At 38.4% G+C, this 18,948-nt stretch overlaps 1 protein-coding gene across 4 annotated transcripts in view; it reads right to left on the bottom strand.

The window, feature by feature from the left end:
* Positions 1-18,948, bottom strand: part of MYZAP (myocardial zonula adherens protein) — a 60,356-nt gene that overhangs the window by 26,961 nt on the left and 14,447 nt on the right. For all 4 annotated transcript variants that reach the window (XM_013369976.3, XM_021299296.2, XM_065076017.1 and 1 more), the window contains 7 exons: positions 13,615-13,773; positions 11,246-11,338; positions 8,751-8,864; positions 7,764-7,916; positions 4,814-4,939; positions 4,256-4,384; positions 1,967-2,052 (listed from right to left, as the gene is read on the bottom strand). In XM_013369976.3, coding sequence (XP_013225430.1) covers positions 1,967-2,052; positions 4,256-4,384; positions 4,814-4,939; positions 7,764-7,916; positions 8,751-8,864; positions 11,246-11,338; positions 13,615-13,773 — 860 coding nt within the window. The remainder of the gene's footprint in view (positions 1-1,966; positions 2,053-4,255; positions 4,385-4,813; positions 4,940-7,763; positions 7,917-8,750; positions 8,865-11,245; positions 11,339-13,614; positions 13,774-18,948) is intronic.

Here is an 18,948-nt window from a genome sequence, read left to right as displayed (position 1 = left end):
TATGCAAAGAAACAGGGGAAACTTTTTAAAAAGTTTGCAGCATGTTGGCCGTGGAAGCCTCCATTTTTATCTGAATGTATAATTCTCTAAAGAATGCAATAGCTTGTTTACAAAATAAACTTCTGTACTCCTAGATTCAGGAGTGTGGTGAATTTGAGAAGTGGAGGAGGGGAATCAAAAACAAAAAGTCTTTTCTGACTTTTTCTGTCTGTGAACAGCAGAAGAATCTGTTAAAGCTGCAAATAGAATAACCATTCTAAGGCAAAGCAGCAGATGGCAAACTGTATGCCATGACTCCAATCAATGACTGAATTGTATGCTGTTTCCTCCCAGAAAGAGTCTCCATTAAGTGAAGTACTCTACAGAACTGTAACTGCGGCACTTTGACAATGACTCAAAAAAATCAAGGCATTGCGCAGGTTTTTCAATCCTGCATATTAAGGTCTCACAGGAACCACAATTTACATTTTGATTGCAATTGTAGCACATTGAAAGATTCAGAATTTTAAGCACTGACAGAAGCAGAGCAATGGAACAGAGGTCCTTCCTCAGGTGGAGCTCAAGTGTCTGGTCCGGTACAGACAGGTAAAAGGAGCTTAAGAACAGACTTCAGCCTCTGAACACAGATTAATTGCTTGCATTGCATAGATTGCAACTGTGCACTTGCTTGCATTGCTCAAATTCCTGTCTGAACATTGCCTTTACCCTTTTACTGCAGCATAACTTCATGCTTAGTGGACAGAGCAGGATTCACTGAGGTGAGAAGAGTATCTGTTATCCAGAGGTAAAGGAATAAAAATATTATATTTCATCTCCATATTCTATGTTGTATTTGACATCTGTTCACTTTAAATTACTATTTTAACAGGCTGCTGTGAAAAGCTGTTATAACCCTGAAACCAGATAAGCTGGTCACAGACCAATACAACTAAGCAGTGAGATGCTCTCGGCAGGGACCTCCTTTTATGTTTATGCTTCCTACAGAACAACAGGATGCCAAAACCTTAAAACTGAGTTTCTGCGTGCCATAGAAATATAACTAATAATCAAGTACAATTATTCAGTCTCTGCTAACAATTCATCTTTACCCACTCAAGTAGTCTCATATAAAGTTTGAGTGACAGATGCAATTTCACTCCAATGGCAGTTATGCTGTTTCAGTGCTGGATAGATTTCTCATGACACTTTGCCTCTGGCTTTGCTTGAAGCTTTCTTTTGCATGGTCATGATGCTCTGTCAAAGTAATAGTAATGGATGCACATGCCACCTGTGGGCAGAAACAGCACATCTAGGTGCCACCACACCACTAGATCTTTCTTCTATTAATAAGCTTCATGCTTTCAAGAACAAGCATTCACAGAGGTCTCACTGCCAAAAACACCCTCACTCTCCCCAAATAACTTCATAGCTTATTTCTGCACTGCGATACTACATGACTGATTTCTTCCCCATCTTCATTTTCTTCATGTTCATATGTTAATGTCCACTGCATGTGTAGACCTGCCCCTCCAAGCCTCAAATACATTCCCTCAAGAGTTCATCTTTTCAAAGGGGATGTCCTACAGCTTCACACAGGATACAGAATCTCTTTTCTTTTAAAACTGTCTTGAGCAATCTAGATGGAGATAAGGAAAGTATTCATAGTCAGGATCATGCTGTGCTGAATTTGGGAATACAGATTTAAGAAAAATGCAACCCACAAATAGGTCACAACTTGTTCCATCTAAGACGTGCTCTGCATGTTTGCATACAACTTTTCAAGAAAGGCGCATGGAAGTGGTTTTTGTTGCAAAAATTAATCCTCTTGACATTTTTATGTAATTAACTTACATTCAGATGGACAATCTCTACCAGACTTCAGTTTTAAAGTCACAAAAAGTAAAATTTAGGTATCTTCAGAAACAAACAAACCCACCCCTAAAGTTTCCTAGCAATACTAGAAGTTCCACAAAAAAGAATATCTCACCTTTCACTGTCAGAATTGTTTTCGGATTTTGCTCCAGATATTTGTATTTCATTTAGTTCAAGTTGTTTTTGCAGCTGGTGACGTTCCTAAAGAAGATATGTTATCCTTCAGTTCTCCATGTGTGAAAATGTAAAGGCTTCACAAAGCATATTTCATTGCAATTCAAAAGACCATTTGTGAAATTAAAATAGAAACTGATTAAACAAAATTCATGACTTCCTATAGCCAAGGAGCGCAGAATGCATAATAACAAAACCAAATTCCCAGCTATGCATGGAAGTAAGTTCAGAGTTTTCAATTTCCTATTCAAAGATGTACAGTTATACTTGAAACTGATTTTTTAAATAATAAGATGAGTCATCATGATCTTTAACTACATAAATGTCAAGTTTTCCACGTTATCCTTCCAAAACAATCTCTCAATCCAAGACTGAGATAAAAGGTATTGCTCTATTTTCTTCCCCAAAATATTCCTGTTTGTTTTTCAGGTGTCCCCCAGCACAGTGTTCACGAAGATCTATGAGGACTTGGGGACTGAGTAAACACAAATTAACATGCAAGTCTGCTATCCACTTTAATGGGAATTTAACAGAGGCATTCAGTTTACCCTGCAAGTATCAGCCAAAAAAAGTAAACTAAATAAGTGATATGAAGAAACTCATCTGTACTTAAGAACTACATTTCAATCCTTTATTTACTGCATTTTTCTTACAAGTTGTAGGCTGAAGCCCAGATGAAGCTAATTGAGCTACTAAAGGGGCATATAAAGGTGAATGAGTTGTCAGTGTAATCGCTAATTTTACTAATAGACTTGCAAGCATCAGACAAAAGGGGCTCAATACAAATGCACATTAGACTAACCAGTCAAGCCAACAAGACTGGCTTATAAAAGTCTCTTTCTCAGTAACAAATATATACTATACTAAAGTTGATGAAAAAACACTTCACTTGTAAGAACAGAAGATTGTATTCCCTCCACTTACTGGAATGCTTTCTTCTGTATTTTCGATAGCAAGGCACAGATTTTTAAAGATAATGAGATGCCTGCTATTGAATGAAATGAGAAATGCCAAAGCACATCCAAGAGCACTGGAGTCTTTTGGAAGGGCTGCTCTTGCACCATTTAGAGTGACTCTATTCAGTCTCAAGACTAAACAATAACATCCATTCTCAGGTGAATGATACCAGAAAATGAAGAGGAAATTTCACTGTAACTGTTCAGGACAGAAGATACAAAGCTTTTTCAGATACCTGAAAAGGTCCAACAAATGAGATTCAGATGCAGTGTAATATGCAAGGAGAGGTACTATGATGATACTCTTAGATGCAATAATACATTAAAACAATCATAATCTGACTACTAATCTGAGTTTTGCCCTGGAGCAAAGTCCATAAAAGAGAAGGAAAAGCAGGAAATAAAGTAATGCAAAACCTGCTACAATTAGTTTTACAGTAGTGGTGCCAGTGTCACAAGAGGTAAATGTTTCAAAGCATTTCTGCTTTCAGAGCTTTAAAAGTAAATTGTCAAAAACCTGCTCTCAATTACAGTTTGGTAGGGAACATTTAGCCAGGAGAGGAACAATTAAAAGTTTTTTAATGCTAGCACGGAAGGAAGAACCTAAGTTTTGGATTAAAACGCAGTAAAAGTGATTTTTTTCCTCTCACAAAATATTTTGAGCCAGAATCTAAATAAGATGGGTATCTGCACAGAAGATTAAGTGGCTGCTACATACCCACAAAAACCCTCAAAACATTTTAGTCTGAAGCTTTCAGTTTAAGATTTCATCCACACATGTAAAAATTTGGAGATACAATTCCAATCAGGACTATAAATAGCTAAATAGTAATGACAGCTAATATTAAGTTTCTAGCTAAAACACATTTTAATGGACCTACTAAAAGCATTAGTGATTACTTTCGATCATTTGTGATTACTGCTTCCTTAGGCTTAGGAGATCTTGCACGCTGAAGGAAGACTGACCGGTCCTTTAAAACTCTTTCTTTAAAATAATGGTTAATCCACTAAATAAATTTTGACACCTTAGGCAACTCTGACTGTGAAGACCAGTAGAAAGATAGAAGAACCACTTAATTACAGTGTCTCTACGGTAGTGCAGGTCCATTAACTTATGTGGATACAATAGCTAAGTAAGATGTGAACAGCAAAGCAGCAATGTCCTGTCACTGAGCAGGAGCTGAGCAGCAGACAAAAAGATAAAAAAGAAAATCAAGTTTTCTCCATGCACTTCTGCATTTCCTTTAAAAACGGTAGTCAACTAACTCTCATACCTCTTCCATGCGTTCAATCAGCCGGTCCAGCTCACCAATTCTCTGGTCTTTTTCCTGTATACTTGTTTCTGTAATCTGCATCTTCTTATTTGCCTCCTCAATAGCCTTCAGAAGCCGATTCGTTTCCTCCTTCAAAAAACATTTACAGTTGCATTAATATACAATATATTAATGAGGATTTTTCGTTTGTTTGTTTAGGCCATGGAGCCAGGCTAATTGCTTTCAAGCAGAGCTCAAAGCTTTTCACTACATCAACCCAGAAGTCAGGAAGACTTGTGAGTCTAAACATGAATTGCACGGAACAAAAGATCTGAGGCACTTTGGACTGCATAGGTATTTGTAAAGCATCATTATGAAAATCTGAGAAAACCTTTTACCCATTTCTTAGATACTTGTTTTCCATTCTGAGGAAGCCGTACAACCCCAAAAGCTTGGAAAGCTGTGGCATGATTAGTCACAGAGGCAGGACTGAAGGAACCTGTGTCAACTCTGGGGTATTAAGTGATTGAGAAATTACTCCGAAGTTAAGCAACGTGCTTACAGACTGGCTATACATACTAGGAGGATTTCTTTCTCAGCTTTATGTTTCTGCTCCTCTTCTCGCATTTTTTCCTCATATTGACTATAGAGTTTTCTTGTCATTTCCCTCATGACTTCAGCATTGGCTTCCTGCGATGATTCCACCTGTGAGAGGGGAAAGTTGACCCATCAGTCAGTACAACACTGCTGGCAGCAGGAGAAATGGAGTTCACTTTGAACTTCATCTCTACCTTGTTATAAATTTGACACTGCTGAAGCAGATTGTCATTTGTATCAAGACCAGTTTCAACACTCTGCCAGTATACAAGTCATTCAACTTGTAGAAGCTACCACTTCAGCAAGTTTAATGTTGTCTGAATTTTACTAGTCATCGCGTATCCAAGGCCAAGCTATGCATCTTCATTGAGCCCTTCCATAACAGCCTCTGAGTCACTTGGTTTGTTTCTCTATTGAAAAGATATTGTCTCCCCCCATTTTACGGAAGCATAGAGATGGTCTAGATTGATCTCCTGCTCCTAAATGACCATGAGCACTGAAAGCAATAATTACTTTAAGCTGGACCTCTGTGTTATTAACTAGAAGACACAGCTGTACCCTCCTTCCTCTCTCTTGCTCTTTGTGTAGGCACAAGAACTGGAGTGACCACGAAGCAAAGCAGATCACAGAACAATCAGACTTCAAATTAATGTGCTCAGGGCATCGAAGGGTTAATTTTTAACCACAAGACCAGAAACTTTGCTATTGCTACAGGGAAAAGGGCAGGAATGGTAATTCAAAGACAGGATTTCCCCCTTATGTTGGCTAAAAGCACTGACTGAACCACACCCTTAGTGATTACACACCAGATAGGATATACACAGCTTAAACCCATCTACGCTGTAAAAAAACACAATACAAGCAAAGTAAAATAGGTAGTCCAGGGCTTGGTTCTCTTACTAGAGATGCTATAAAGTTATAATGAAATATTGTGGGTGCTACAAAAATGTCAGGAAGAAGAGGAACATACTGTCATCTGGGAGAAGAATAGAGTGTTCCCTGCTGATCACTACAGTTCACACAGCTACAAAACCCCCGGTTCAGATTATTAGGGTGTTTGTGTGTGGGTTTGGTTTTTCTTGTTGTTTCCCCCTCCGCCCCCCAAGGACTGAAGGATTTATTAAACCCTTACGTTTATCTTGTATGGTAGGAACAAGCTGTTTCACTACCCTATAGGATAACAACGTATTTCCTTCTTTGAAAGGGGACTGAGCTCTGAAGGGCTTCACTTGTACTGCAATTGCCCCCTTTGGCATCTCACCTATACCAGCACTGAGGCAGGAGCAGTAACCTGCACTTTGTGAGATGCACTGGAGTTAAATTCCGTTTCAGTACAACAGAAAACCTTGCACATTTCAGGAAGCCTGAAAGAATCATATCATCCAGAAAAGAACAATATTCAAACCCCAGAGTCCTTAAGATACACCAAACAGGAATATGATCTCTGGCACTGTCTCTCCATCATTCCTTTGCTTATGGCTTGAGCAATGAGGGAAGTAAAAACAAGCATAAAAAGGTGGACTCATCGGGGTATCTGTTAGAGTACTCTTAAGCAAGGTTTCCAACCTCATTTATTGTTATGACTATATAAATAAACCAAACCTACCTAATAAGCTACATGGGTGTGTTCCCCTACCCAGAAAATAACCACGGCATACTGCAGTTACTGCTTTTCAACCGATTACCTCGCAGATTCCACACCATGCTCTTACATTCCCCCTTGGAATTAAATCCCAGATGGCTTTGCTTCTTTGATACACAATTTTATGTTTAACTATCAAAGACAGCAATGAGGTATTTTATCCATTAGCTTTGTAACAAAGCTGCAGCTTTGAGGGCAAAATTTTTATTTTTTTCTTAGTTAAATCAGAGCGTGTATTCTGCAGACCTTGAGAAGGTTGAAGACAAACAAATCCTTAAGCGTCCTGTTGAACTGGGACTTAACCTGGGATTTTCTGCACCTTTCCTGGGCTTCTTGGTGTATGTCCTTAAGATTATAGTAAAGTCCAAATTTCTGTTTTGAAATCTTAATTGCATCAGCTTTGCTTTCTTAATTGTTTTTTCCCTTTTTTTATTTCCTGCTGACAATAGCAGGTACAAAATACAGATACTTTTACAGCCTGTAAAGCTTCACTAGAGAGGAAACTAAAACATGAGTTCCAAGCAGAAATCCACTTATGCTAATGTTCTTTTGTAACTATTTATCATTAAGCATGAATGCAAGTCATGAGAGAGCCAAAAAGAAACATCGTCTGACAAAAATCAACATGAATAAACCAGCAGTCACCTTAATTTCATAAATTCTAATACAGTACTCTACACAAATTTGTCTGTTTTGAGCAATTTTAAGAAAGACAAAGGTTTCCAGAAGATGGTGGTGTTCTTTGGTTTTAAATTCAAGGAATATATTTGGTAGATGAAGGGAGAAAACAGTCAAGCTCCCTGGTTTATAAAACCTTCCAGTCCACATTTTATTCCCTTGCATTTTTCTGTAAGAACTAGCTTAATTCTCTTTCCAAGATACCTGCTGTTACAGTATGTATCTGCTGACCATATCCTTATAAGACTTAACAGATTACCTACTCAAAAATTGTGCAATACCAAATAAACAAATTCAACGTAAAGAAATCCTTACAGCACAGTGTAGAGCTATAATATTCCTTCACTTACAGCAATGGACACCATTTTATGGTTTGAATTTACACTTGCCAACATTCCTGAGTGGTAATCCCATGTTACAGAAAGACTGACTGGTGCCAGCTGAGATTCTTTGTTATTTAAACAGTATTGGTTCACAAAAATATGTCGGTTCTAGGGAATGATGAATGCATGAATAATGAAGAACCCTTCACAAATAAGACCAAAGAACTCATTTAACATACTTCTAATGCTCTTACTGGGCTATATTGTTAGGAGAGTTTATATACCGCACCTTTAATTTCAGTAACTGATTTTCAATTTGTGCTGTTTCCAGTTGCTTTTGCTTCTCTCTCAGCTTTTCCATAGACTGCTCATGTGTATGTTTTAAATTCCTTATTTGTTCCCTTATATCAGTGTTCTCCAATGTAACATCCACTAGAGTTTTCTAGAAGAAAGAGGCAAACCACATTTTAAAAGCACAAATAATTTGGTGAACTAATATGATCAACAGATTATGGAACAGACACAAAATTTAAGAGTTTCCTGAAGTGTCAATGCAGCATGAACAGTTTTGCAAGATGTAACACTTTAAATTATCACTTTTGATGTACTTAGTTTACTACCCAGTATTTCCATGAGGAACTCGCTCAGTGAAATCAAGTCCTGGAACACTACAAAAAAGAGAAAGGAACATGGATACATTTCAATATGAATGCTACTCCCAACAATCTTCCTTGCTTCTCTCCAAGGGCCATGCTATACATATTAAATTGTGACATACGATAAAGCAGGGAAGGTAAGTTGTTCAGATCAGATATGTGGGAAGTCGTTAAAACAGAAAATTCACTCCCACCTCCTCCCTCCCCCCACATTTCACAGGTATGTAAATTCCCACAAGTGTTTAGCATCCAAACATGCCACTTCCGCTTCCGTTGACCAGCAAAGGCAGGAATAAGCCAGGAGATGTACTGTTTTGCACGATACAGAACAAATCACATTTCAGCTTAGATATTTCATAGAGACATGACTAGTGGCATTAGTTTGCTGCACATCAGTTCCTCTTTATTGTACACTATTTTTAACAGGTTTTTAGAAAACAGAGGTGTAGGAGATTTTTTTAAAATTAGTTTCCTAAATTAGCTGCCTTAGATATCCAAGACAGTATTTTATGGGCTTGTTTAGTGTTAGAATCTGTATTTGTTATCCATGTCTTATGTATGCTTTCAAATCCATGTCAGAAAAGGCAATTGTCAGCTGTTAAACAGCTATTAAAATGTACCTGCAAGTCTATTGATGCTGATGTCAAGGAGCTGTTCATTTCACTAAAGCTATCTAAGGCTGCAGCCTGCACTCGCACATGATTCTCTAAGGATTCCTGATGAGCATTTGTCACCTGAGCAGAAAAAAAAAAAAAAAAAAAAAAAAAGAAGTTTTATATAGAATAATGATCAAGTTCAGCTATTCTTTCAAAGGGAGCTACAGAAGAAAAAGACCCCATGTTTAACTTTCACAGTGCTAGGATGCTTAAAATACACAGGCCTCAAACCATTTCTTGCACCTCAGAGACAAACAAACAGAACTTAGAATCCAAATATGCTAAGAGAAATAAGGCACAAGTATCTACTTTTATTGCTAGTCTGTAATCACGGTAAAAGCTGTTCTTTCTGAAAGGACAAGAGGACCCTTGGCAGATGTCTGTTCATAAAGTTTATATACACAGAGCAGGCAGACTGTAAAAAGTCAGAGTGAAAAGCAGAAGAATGCAAGAAATGAGGAAATCTAAAAAGGTCTGGGTAAACTGGAATAGCCTTACTTAGGAAGGAACTGACTAATCAGGTATGTAAAGAAGCAACATCAAGAAGATTTAAGGATGAAACAATACAAAGCAAGTAGGTGAAGTCAGTAGAGCCTTCTAGTGCAAAAATTTGTCATCTTCTGTTATGGACACACACATGCTTAAAAACTGGATGGAGAAAAAAAAGAAAAGGCACAAAATGACATTGGTTAAGAAGAGACCAAAACCAGTGTACCAGTGTAAATTATGATGAGGCATCCAATAATAAAGAGAAAAAAAACGTTACAAAGGGAGGCCAGCCCAACTCACATTCTTACATGGACCAGATTTGTTTCTTTATAAAAACATGAGAACACTAGGGACTGATAGGGTGAACAGTTAGTATTTAGTAACAGAATCAGACACAGATTAGGTCAGCACAGGGAGCAGGAGCCAAGTAGTTATTGTGAACCCTATATAAAGGTGTGCTCATGTGAAAACAAAGAAAGAAAAGAACAAAAGCAGAAATGCTTTGGAAAGATTAAGTTACAAGATAAGAACTGGTGTGAAGAAGCACACTGCCCAGGGCAGGATACTGGAAGTACAAACTTCAAACAAACTTCATAAACAAAAAGTAGTCCTGGAAACTGATGGGGAAAAAGCATAGTGATTCAAAGCTGAAGCAAAGAGCATATAAAGGATTTTAAATGGAATCCCCAAATAGCATGAAAGATGCAGTCATGTAAAACCAAAACCAACCAACCAAGCATATATTATTAGGTAGAACAACATTTGTGCTTTCCTTCAGGCTATCTACTGAAAAAGAGGGGAGGGTGTCTCATAACATGCCATTTATGTCAGAAGGAGTGTCAGAATGACAAATTTGCTTCAGAACTAGAGATTCTGTCAGAGCCAGTCAGAAATCCTTAATTGAGATGTTCAGACTCATGCAGGATTTCCTCTGAAGGTCTGAAAGTGCAGAGTATCACCACTGCTACTCAGTATCAGCAGCGAAGACAACAAAACTGCATCTGAATCAGCATTTGCCTGCATGCATACTGGGTGGGGGACTCACCTCATTGGCATCGTTAAGACTATTTAACACAATTTACAGAAATTCAGTTTTCTCTCCCTCCTCCTCTCAAGTCAGGGTGATTATTTTTTTTGAGAGAGAGAGACTAATTGCTGGAGAATAAAAATAGCAGTTTAACAGCAAGTTCTGATCTTTATACATAACACAGCACACAGAGAACTGACAGCCTCCAAATGAGGATGGCAGAAGGGCACAAACCAGGGTCCCAGTCCCTTCAAGTCAGCATACGTTTAATTGCCAAAGATTCATTTGAACCAGGGCTGTAAAAATCAATGTTGAATATAAAATCCACAGCAAGTTTTCAGGGAGATTTTGTGGACCAAAGACCTCAGCAGTTTAGTATGAAGGATACTTCTACAGACTGCAGCAACTTTTATTGCTAAAGCAGCATGTCAGAAGAAAGAGGTCATCAAATGACCACTGAAAGGTTCAGTAAAGAACCAAAAAGTAAGTACCTTTTAGAACTGTCATGTACTTTAACACTAAAGAATATTTCTACTTCTTTGACTACAATGTTTAAACAATACAGTCAGTAAAACAGAGCGAAGTCTGTTGAAATGACACCAAGTCGCATGTTACTCCTAATTATGTAAGTTATTTATGCAATTCACCTGGCAGCTTACTGGTACCAACATCTCCACTAATTAACAATATACACAGACAATGCTATTCTTTTATTTCCAAGAAGCAGGCAATTAGTAATTCCATACACAAAAGCATTACTGTTTTACTTTACCTTCCTGGAGGGAAAAATAAATGAATAAAGAGAAGTACAGATATCACATAAAACAATGGAGTGGTTTGAGAAATTATTTCTGTTCTGCTGAAATAAAAAAACCAAACGTTTCTGGATAACACTGGGGCAGTTATTTTCATATGCTTTCCCTACAAATGAACATATACTTACTTTCAGTTCATTTGTAAGCTGCTGTATTTTTCGTTTCATTTCATCATATTCACCATACATCTTCTTTCTTACTTTTTCCAGAGTTGCTCTCACCTGGTGTCAGAAAAACCAAATGCCTTTTTCAAACTTATTGATGATACTGTTTACAGTAGGACTTAATTGTTTTTTTTCTACATCCTTCATCATTACTTTCCATCAACAACAATTTACTCTTAAGAATAAGACAAGAACTTACATCTCAAGACTTGTCTACATAAGGATAATAGGAATAAAATGTCTCCAAGTAATTCTAAACTTCTCTGTACACACTTAACACTTGTAAATTAATAATTTAGATCATTATTTCAATTTAATTATCCATAACTCCTTCTAACCTGATTACTGAAGGAATTAAAACTAATTTGAGCATATAATGTTTTCTTTCTGAAAAAAAGCATCCCCACATGAACTTAATACACTTGCATACTTTTTAAAGTAGTTAATTAGTTTTCCCTGAGTATGCTTTGAAGATAAACCCTTTAATTTCAGACTTTTAGGCTAGCTAAACAATATACTACCATAAATTTACTAATGTAATTTCAAATCTCAAGAACAGAGTACTCAATTTGATTTTATTTAAGAACTATGGATGTGAATTATACCTTGCAAAGAAAAAGAAAGCATGCTGGAAGTCAGCTTGGGTTCAAATGCCATTGCGATCATGCACAGAACCAAGAGCACATATTGTAAACACTAGTTAAATGTTTGCCTACAGTCTACCTTCCAGCTACTTGATTCGACCTCCTTTCCTGCCTCTCCCCTTCACCTCTATCAAAGACTGACTGACTGCAGATAATCTAGGGCAGTGAGCTTACCTCATCTCCGCATAGGCTTGGGGCAGGAGCAAGAGGAAAACTTTAGCAGGACCTTATATCAGCGGGGATGTTTCCAGCAGCTCTGCAGTATACCCACTCCCTCCCAGAAAGAGGGGCATTGGCCATCAAATCCATGCAAGGAGTAGGCACAAGCCTACTCCAAACTACGTGCTCCCTTTGGGACTCTACTGTTAAAAACAAAACTTATCTGGCAGACCAAAGTTCACAAATTTGCATAGCTGAACACAGCTTCCAGAAGACAGGAGAGCAAGGGCCAGCACGTCTTTTCCCCATGTCCTTTCCACTTTTTCCTGAAAGGTTCATTACCCTGCACGCACACACACACACACACACGCAAGATATGCAGTTCACCTGACACATCCTTCCAAGCCACAAGCCAGCTGTGAGCTGGAAAGAGCAGGGAAATGGTCCCAGTCCCAGCAATCTGCACCAGGCACCAGAACAGTGCAGCCAGGGGAGCTGGACCTGCAGTGTGGCAGCTCACTCATCCCCAGACACCCCTCAGGAGGGCAGATACACCACCCAGGCAGGAAATCGGCAGCCACGGCAGCTCCTGTGCCTCGCCTGCTGCAGCAGTGACAAACCCTGACTGCAAGCACAGGTGACAGTGGTGAATGCTGGGAGCTAACTAACTGGGAGTAATACAGGAGAGAAGCAAGTGCTGATAGCTAGAGACCAGGCAGATGCTCAAACCACATTGCGCTGCTGGCTTGACTCAGTGTTCCTCCCTTTTATATCAACTCAGTTTGCACTTGAATCAGCATAACATGATAACCATTGACCAATAGCTCCCTGGGTGGTGAAGGTGGATGGGAAGAGAAGGTCAAATTATTTGCCCTGGGCTATTTAGGGGGTTATTGCCAAAGCCATAGAGCCAAGGGCTGACAGGCAAAGAGATGCTGAGTTTCAAGCAGCAGCAGCAGAAATGAATTTTTTTTCTTTTAGGACAGTTTCTGCCAATTATGATAAATGAACATGCACAGAGAAAGTAGTACAAAGTCATTCTTATTAGGGTGACTATTTAAAGGCTGCCCCGAAATATACCCAAGTGATTTTACTATGTCACCTAATTTAGGAGCCTTTTCAAAACTGGGGGTTTGGGGACAGGGAAGCAGAGGAAGAGAGGAGAGTTTATCCTTTCAGGTGTTTGCTTACATAGTTTCTTCTGTATCACATTTGAAGTTATGAAGGCTTCAGTACAGAAATCCCAAAATCTGCAGTAGTTCGCTTGCCCAGCCATAGCTCAGTTAGCAAGTATTAACAAGCATCAACTGGCACAGAGGCCTTGAGTCTGGACTGCACAGTTCCCAGGTACACAGCATGCTTTTTTTTCCAGCTTGAATACTAACAAGACAAGCCCTTAGCTTCAGAGTAGGTTCTCACTTCAAATTAAGGTGCTGGGTTAGACATCAGCCATCCCATATAAACCAACAGCTCTACACAAATATATAGAAAGGATATTTGACAAATTTTGAAGCTGAAAGCGTAACTCACTTCTTTAATGTAATTCATCTCCTCTTTCAGCTGATCAGCTGACCAGCCATAAACCACCATTTCTCTCTTATGGTTGTTGTCAGTTCGGTGTACGACGCCATATACCATCCCATGAGAGAGCTTCCCTGGAGGCATGCCATTTGGTACATGGCAGAGGTCCTTAAAAGTAAAAAGGTAAAAGTTATTTTAAAATCAGTACTAGAATTTTAAAAAATAACAAACAAAAATATAGTAACTCTCAGGAGAAAGAGCCAACCACAGGGAAAGCACAAGAGTAGCTAAGAACACTAGTTCCCAAATGTTTTGGGGTCAAACTGTCATCCTTCATGTTTTTGGGAAGATCAGCGACCAATTTATAACTGACAGAGATGACAGAGATGTCTAATTTCCACTGACTTTAATGGAAGTGATATAGGTGCAACTAGACACAATAGATGGGATTTGTGCAAGGAGAGGTAGAGGCACATGAGAGAAAAAGTTATCCTGCCTTATTTTCATTCACCAACATACGCTACTTTTCTGCATTCTTCCAGACCATGTCAGTTCTTGCAGTTCCCTTTAAACTCCTGCAACCACAGAATCACCTTTCATTCCCCAAACTCCCTGCTGCGGGAAATATAAAAATTCACAAGTTTAATAAAAGATTTTATAAAGTAATAATTGTACATCTTACTTTAAGGCACTATTTGCAAGATTCCTCTTATTCATCTCATTAAGAAAAATATTAATGCAAACAGTAGAAATAATTTCCCTCAGCATGTAAATAAATATCTGCAAGGTCAGATGTAACCATTTGACATGACTAGTCACTCAGCTTCCCTTCTCACCAACCCAGAGAAACAGCCTTCCACAGCACTCACCTGAAATGAGTCACTCCCCAGAAGTACCATTAATAATTTAGCATCTTCTTGATTACAACGAATCTAAACAACTAGCTTAGATGAAGATATCCACAATATGGCTTTTAAAAAGAAGGGGAGAATATTCTTACCTAACTTTGAATATTTGCAGACTAGGAACCTAAAGTTAGTGATTATTTCTGAATAGAAAGTTAAACACAACCTTGGAAACACAGCTGTTATTGCTTAGCTTTGCACATTGTCTTTGAAAGGTCAGTCCTGGGGACAAATCAGTTATAGATAATTTTACTGAACTTTCTCATGTTAAATATACCAGGCTATGGGTAAATTTGAGAATTTTTACTACATCGACCTTAGAACTTGTCTGGTTTTGTCTTGTTCTTCAGTACTGACGCTGTATGAAAACTGACAAACTTGGAGATTCTTTACCAAATTAAGAGTCTAAGCAGTGTCTAAATACTCTCTTTAACACCAGAGGCTTGAAAAGATGCTCAGCATCTTATATCCATCTGCAGCTGCACCCTAGAGAGTCTCCAGTCCTCACCATGACAGAGAGTGACAATAGCATCTGCACTCTAAAGCGGTAGCACTTCCAGTAGCACTTTCAGCAGCCAAACTAACTCAACTGTGGTGGCAATGTAAGAATAAATACTTCTTTGGGTAAGGGAAAAAAGAACCGGATAATCTACTTGCATTAAGAAGAACAGATAAAGATAGACATTTGTTTTATATTGTGTCCCTCCCTCACGGCACTGACAAACTTTCTCAACGTTGTAAATCCTACACATTTTCCTTTGCTGTATCATCAATGGCTTAACCATTTTGCTGAAACTCTGGGTGTGCATGTGCAAGGCTGGAAGGGGAACATCACAGAGCAGACATCTGATAAGCAATATTTGAGGCAACAAACAACAAAGCTATAGGCAGTCATTCAAAAGAAAGCCTTAAAACCCCCTAATGGAAAAGCATTGGGCAACCAATGAAATAATTTTGCACTTTGAAAACACTATATGCAAAGCTTCATATCCTGATAATAAGAAGTTTCATAATTATATATTATTGGGTTGTTTGTTTTGCTGTTTGGATGTATACAAACAAAAACCCACACACATGATTTATTGAAGATCAAATACAGAAACTAGATGGGGACAGGACTCAAAGCTTTTTCATGTTTGTTTGCTTCCAGGGTTGTACAGTTTCTTTGACAGTTTCATTGCAGCTCCTCCCCTGCATCTGGATAAAGGGATTACATACAAGTTTCCATCTTCCTGACAACCAAATGAATCATCATTTTGATTGTTTAAAGATTACTAAGGCACCAGACACTGAATTCATAAATCCAAACCCTTTACCCATGATCACTCATTTTCTATGAGACAAACAGCTGAATACCAGCAACTACCAAGATCCTTTGTGCCTCCACAACATTAGCTGAATCGTTTAAAGTGCTGTTTTCAGAGTTCTGTACGAAAATTATGATCAAGTTCCTTATTTTTACAATATTATAAACACATTCCTAAGGAATGTTTTGAAGTATTTCTTTTTCCCCTCTAAGAAGGGCCTGTAAATTCAGACCAATGGGTTTGCAGCTGGAGAATCACCCACAGCACTTACATATTTCACAGGTGAACAGACTCGAATTTACATCATAATGGGGAGTACATGCAAGATTAAGTGTCCACATTGCTAGACTGGATACATGTCTCCTGCAACAATGCCAAACTTGCTTGTTGTCTACATTTGCAGAAGCCTCCCAAGATGCCTTTGTCACTTCTCTTTTGGAAGATTAAAAGAATCTCCATTATCTGTTGAGTGCTCCAGTTCTACTATGTTCTACTTAAAATGCACGATATTGCTTCTACCCCTTTCTTATTGCTCCTTCATATCACAATCCCCAGGCAAACACCTGTTAAAATTTCAGTATGGTTCTTGCTTTATTTAAATGTGTGTGAACAACAGCTATACAAACAACTGCTCTCATATTTCTTTAGTCTTTTACCTTGCTTTCTGTTCCAGTTATGCTTACCTTATACTCTCCCTTTTCTCTGGTTGGTAAATCTTAATTTCTACTCAATGACCATGTGTTTCAGGGTGCAGCATATGCTCTGACAAAAAAGGGCTAAACCTGATGTGGTCTCCTTTTAAGGGAAGGGTTACAATAAGAAAAATTTGTTCAGTGCAGGGCTGAGAGGTGGATGGATTATTGACTTTTCTTAATACACTTTTGCCTCCGAAGGAGGCCTTGCTGAACTTGCTCCGTTCTCAAACTGCTCCACAGAATTGCATTGCTAAGCATGCATTGAATAGACTTTCTGCCAGTTTGTCTCCTCTCTTAAACTACTTCCACCCACCCTTGTTTATTTTTCTCCTTTCAGTGTTTTTTTTTTTTCCTTCGGCCTTGTCCTCTGTTCTTCCTCTATCACATCCCTCCTCTCCCATGTTTCCTCTTCCACAAATGCTGGATTTTCCACATCCCCAACAACTACAGAATGTTTTTAAAGTCACATACTTCTCATTGTTTTCTTCAATGTCTCATATGTATCCATTCTCAGAACTCAGATTTCTGAGAAGGTCCTTGCCTGTCTCCACTCTGATCCGCAGTGAGGTAAGTCAGTGACGATAACAGAATAAGTAAATACATGCAAGTATTTAGGAGCAAGTAAATGCTTTAAAACTAACCAGAAAAGCACTTGAAGATGAAGGTTTCATTAGATTAGTTAAGCATTGCTGTTTAAGGTCAAAATATCAGCCAGCTCCCTACCTGCCTATGCACTTGCTGGAACCAGTACAGTTGTTGCCCAAATTGACCTCAAAATCCTTTCTAATGTGAGCTGCTGATTTGAAAAAGCAAACCTAGCTTAAGCAATTTGTGAATGTTTCTTTTTATCTACAGCCAGTTATATGACAGCCCAGTGTTACCAGCAAGAAAGTATCATGGTGATGCACACAAATACAACATCAGCCTCCAGGAACATTCTTTGTCTAAATTGCAGCAACAGTCATGTTGCACTTGGTGTGATCACACAGCATGTACTAAAGAAACACAGACTGTGTTTACTTAATTAATAAACATTTAAAACAGAAGCCTACACCCCAAGGTTGCAAAAGCCTTGATAATTGCCATGCATCCTGTTTATGTCTCTGTCCAAGGAAGTAGCACAAGTAGTATGAAACAGGTGAAGCAAAGACACTATGAAAACAACACCTAAATATGAGTTGTTGGCTGCTTTTTGCATTGCCCATTGGCATTATGTGGGATTATTTGCTTCCTAGTCTATCTCCATCAGTTTTTGAAAGCCAGACACCCCACACTTTATACTTTCTCCCTGCCCCAAAACTGGAAGCAGAAGAACAAAAGAGGTATCTTATTTTGAGGAAAAAAAAAAAATCTAATGTAATGATTAGCACAATTCTGTGTTTAGTACTCATATGGCCATAAAATTTTGCTAAATCATGATCTTGTATTCACCTACACCATCTATAAACTCTTCCTTTAACCAAAACTACGTAAGTTAAGCAAGGCTTTTTCTGTTCCTCAACTGCCACATTCCAGAGGTTTCTGAAATATCCAGTTATCTTTTGCTTGTTCACTAGTTATACAAAGAACAAGAACATTCATATTGCTACTTAGGTTACCTATTTTCTGTCCAGTAAAATGACAAATTTATAATATTGAGCTCACCAAGGACGGTTACAGTGCTCTGACAACAGGTATCTGTGGTTTTATGTTTTTTCATATTCTTTTACAGCCCATTAAACTCATGTTACATTAACAGATGCTTCACATACAAATAGTATTAAAATAGGGAAAATATCCCAAAACATAGACATGAGTGCTCTTAAATTCATGATGCTAAATAAGAAGCATAATTTAACACATTCCATCTTTTAAGCTCCTTGAACTGTAGAATTTAGGTGCCTACCTCAAAAAATATAAGTGACAGGCATTATACGAAGTCCTATCTAATCAATGAAATCCATACACAGAATACCAATATTTATACACTAAGAAAATAAGACATAGCAGAAACAGCAGTAACCACAGAAGTCAGTGGGATCCTTTCTGTGGTTTTGATGCAGTGCTGTTTTAAATGAAGATGTTGCTTAATTCGTACACATCAAAAAATCAAGTAATCAGTGCTGGAGAGGCTGAGAAACAGTAACATCAGCCACCTGTAGCACGTGAACCACATTTGTAATGACACAACTTCTGCTATGCTGATGGGAGTGGGCTGGCAGCAGCAGGTCAGCAGAGAAAACAGGCACTGTCCTAGATTCAGTGTGCACAACAGCCCCATGAGCGTTGCACTCCTATTCTTTGATCCAGCCCTGACGCAAGTTTCTGCTTGATTCTCTCCATCACATACAGGAGCAAACTCCCCTTCTGGCTTCTTTACAGCCTACTTCTTTGCTGAGGAAAAAACTTTCCTTCTGTATTCCTGCTTAGGAAGCAAAAACGCATTTAACCTCTTGG

This window comes from Columba livia, chromosome 11 (assembly GCF_036013475.1).
Source record: "Columba livia isolate bColLiv1 breed racing homer chromosome 11, bColLiv1.pat.W.v2, whole genome shotgun sequence".
In the NCBI taxonomy this organism is placed as follows: domain Eukaryota; kingdom Metazoa; phylum Chordata; class Aves; order Columbiformes; family Columbidae; genus Columba; species Columba livia.
This window is presented reverse-complemented; position numbering and strand designations above follow the sequence as displayed.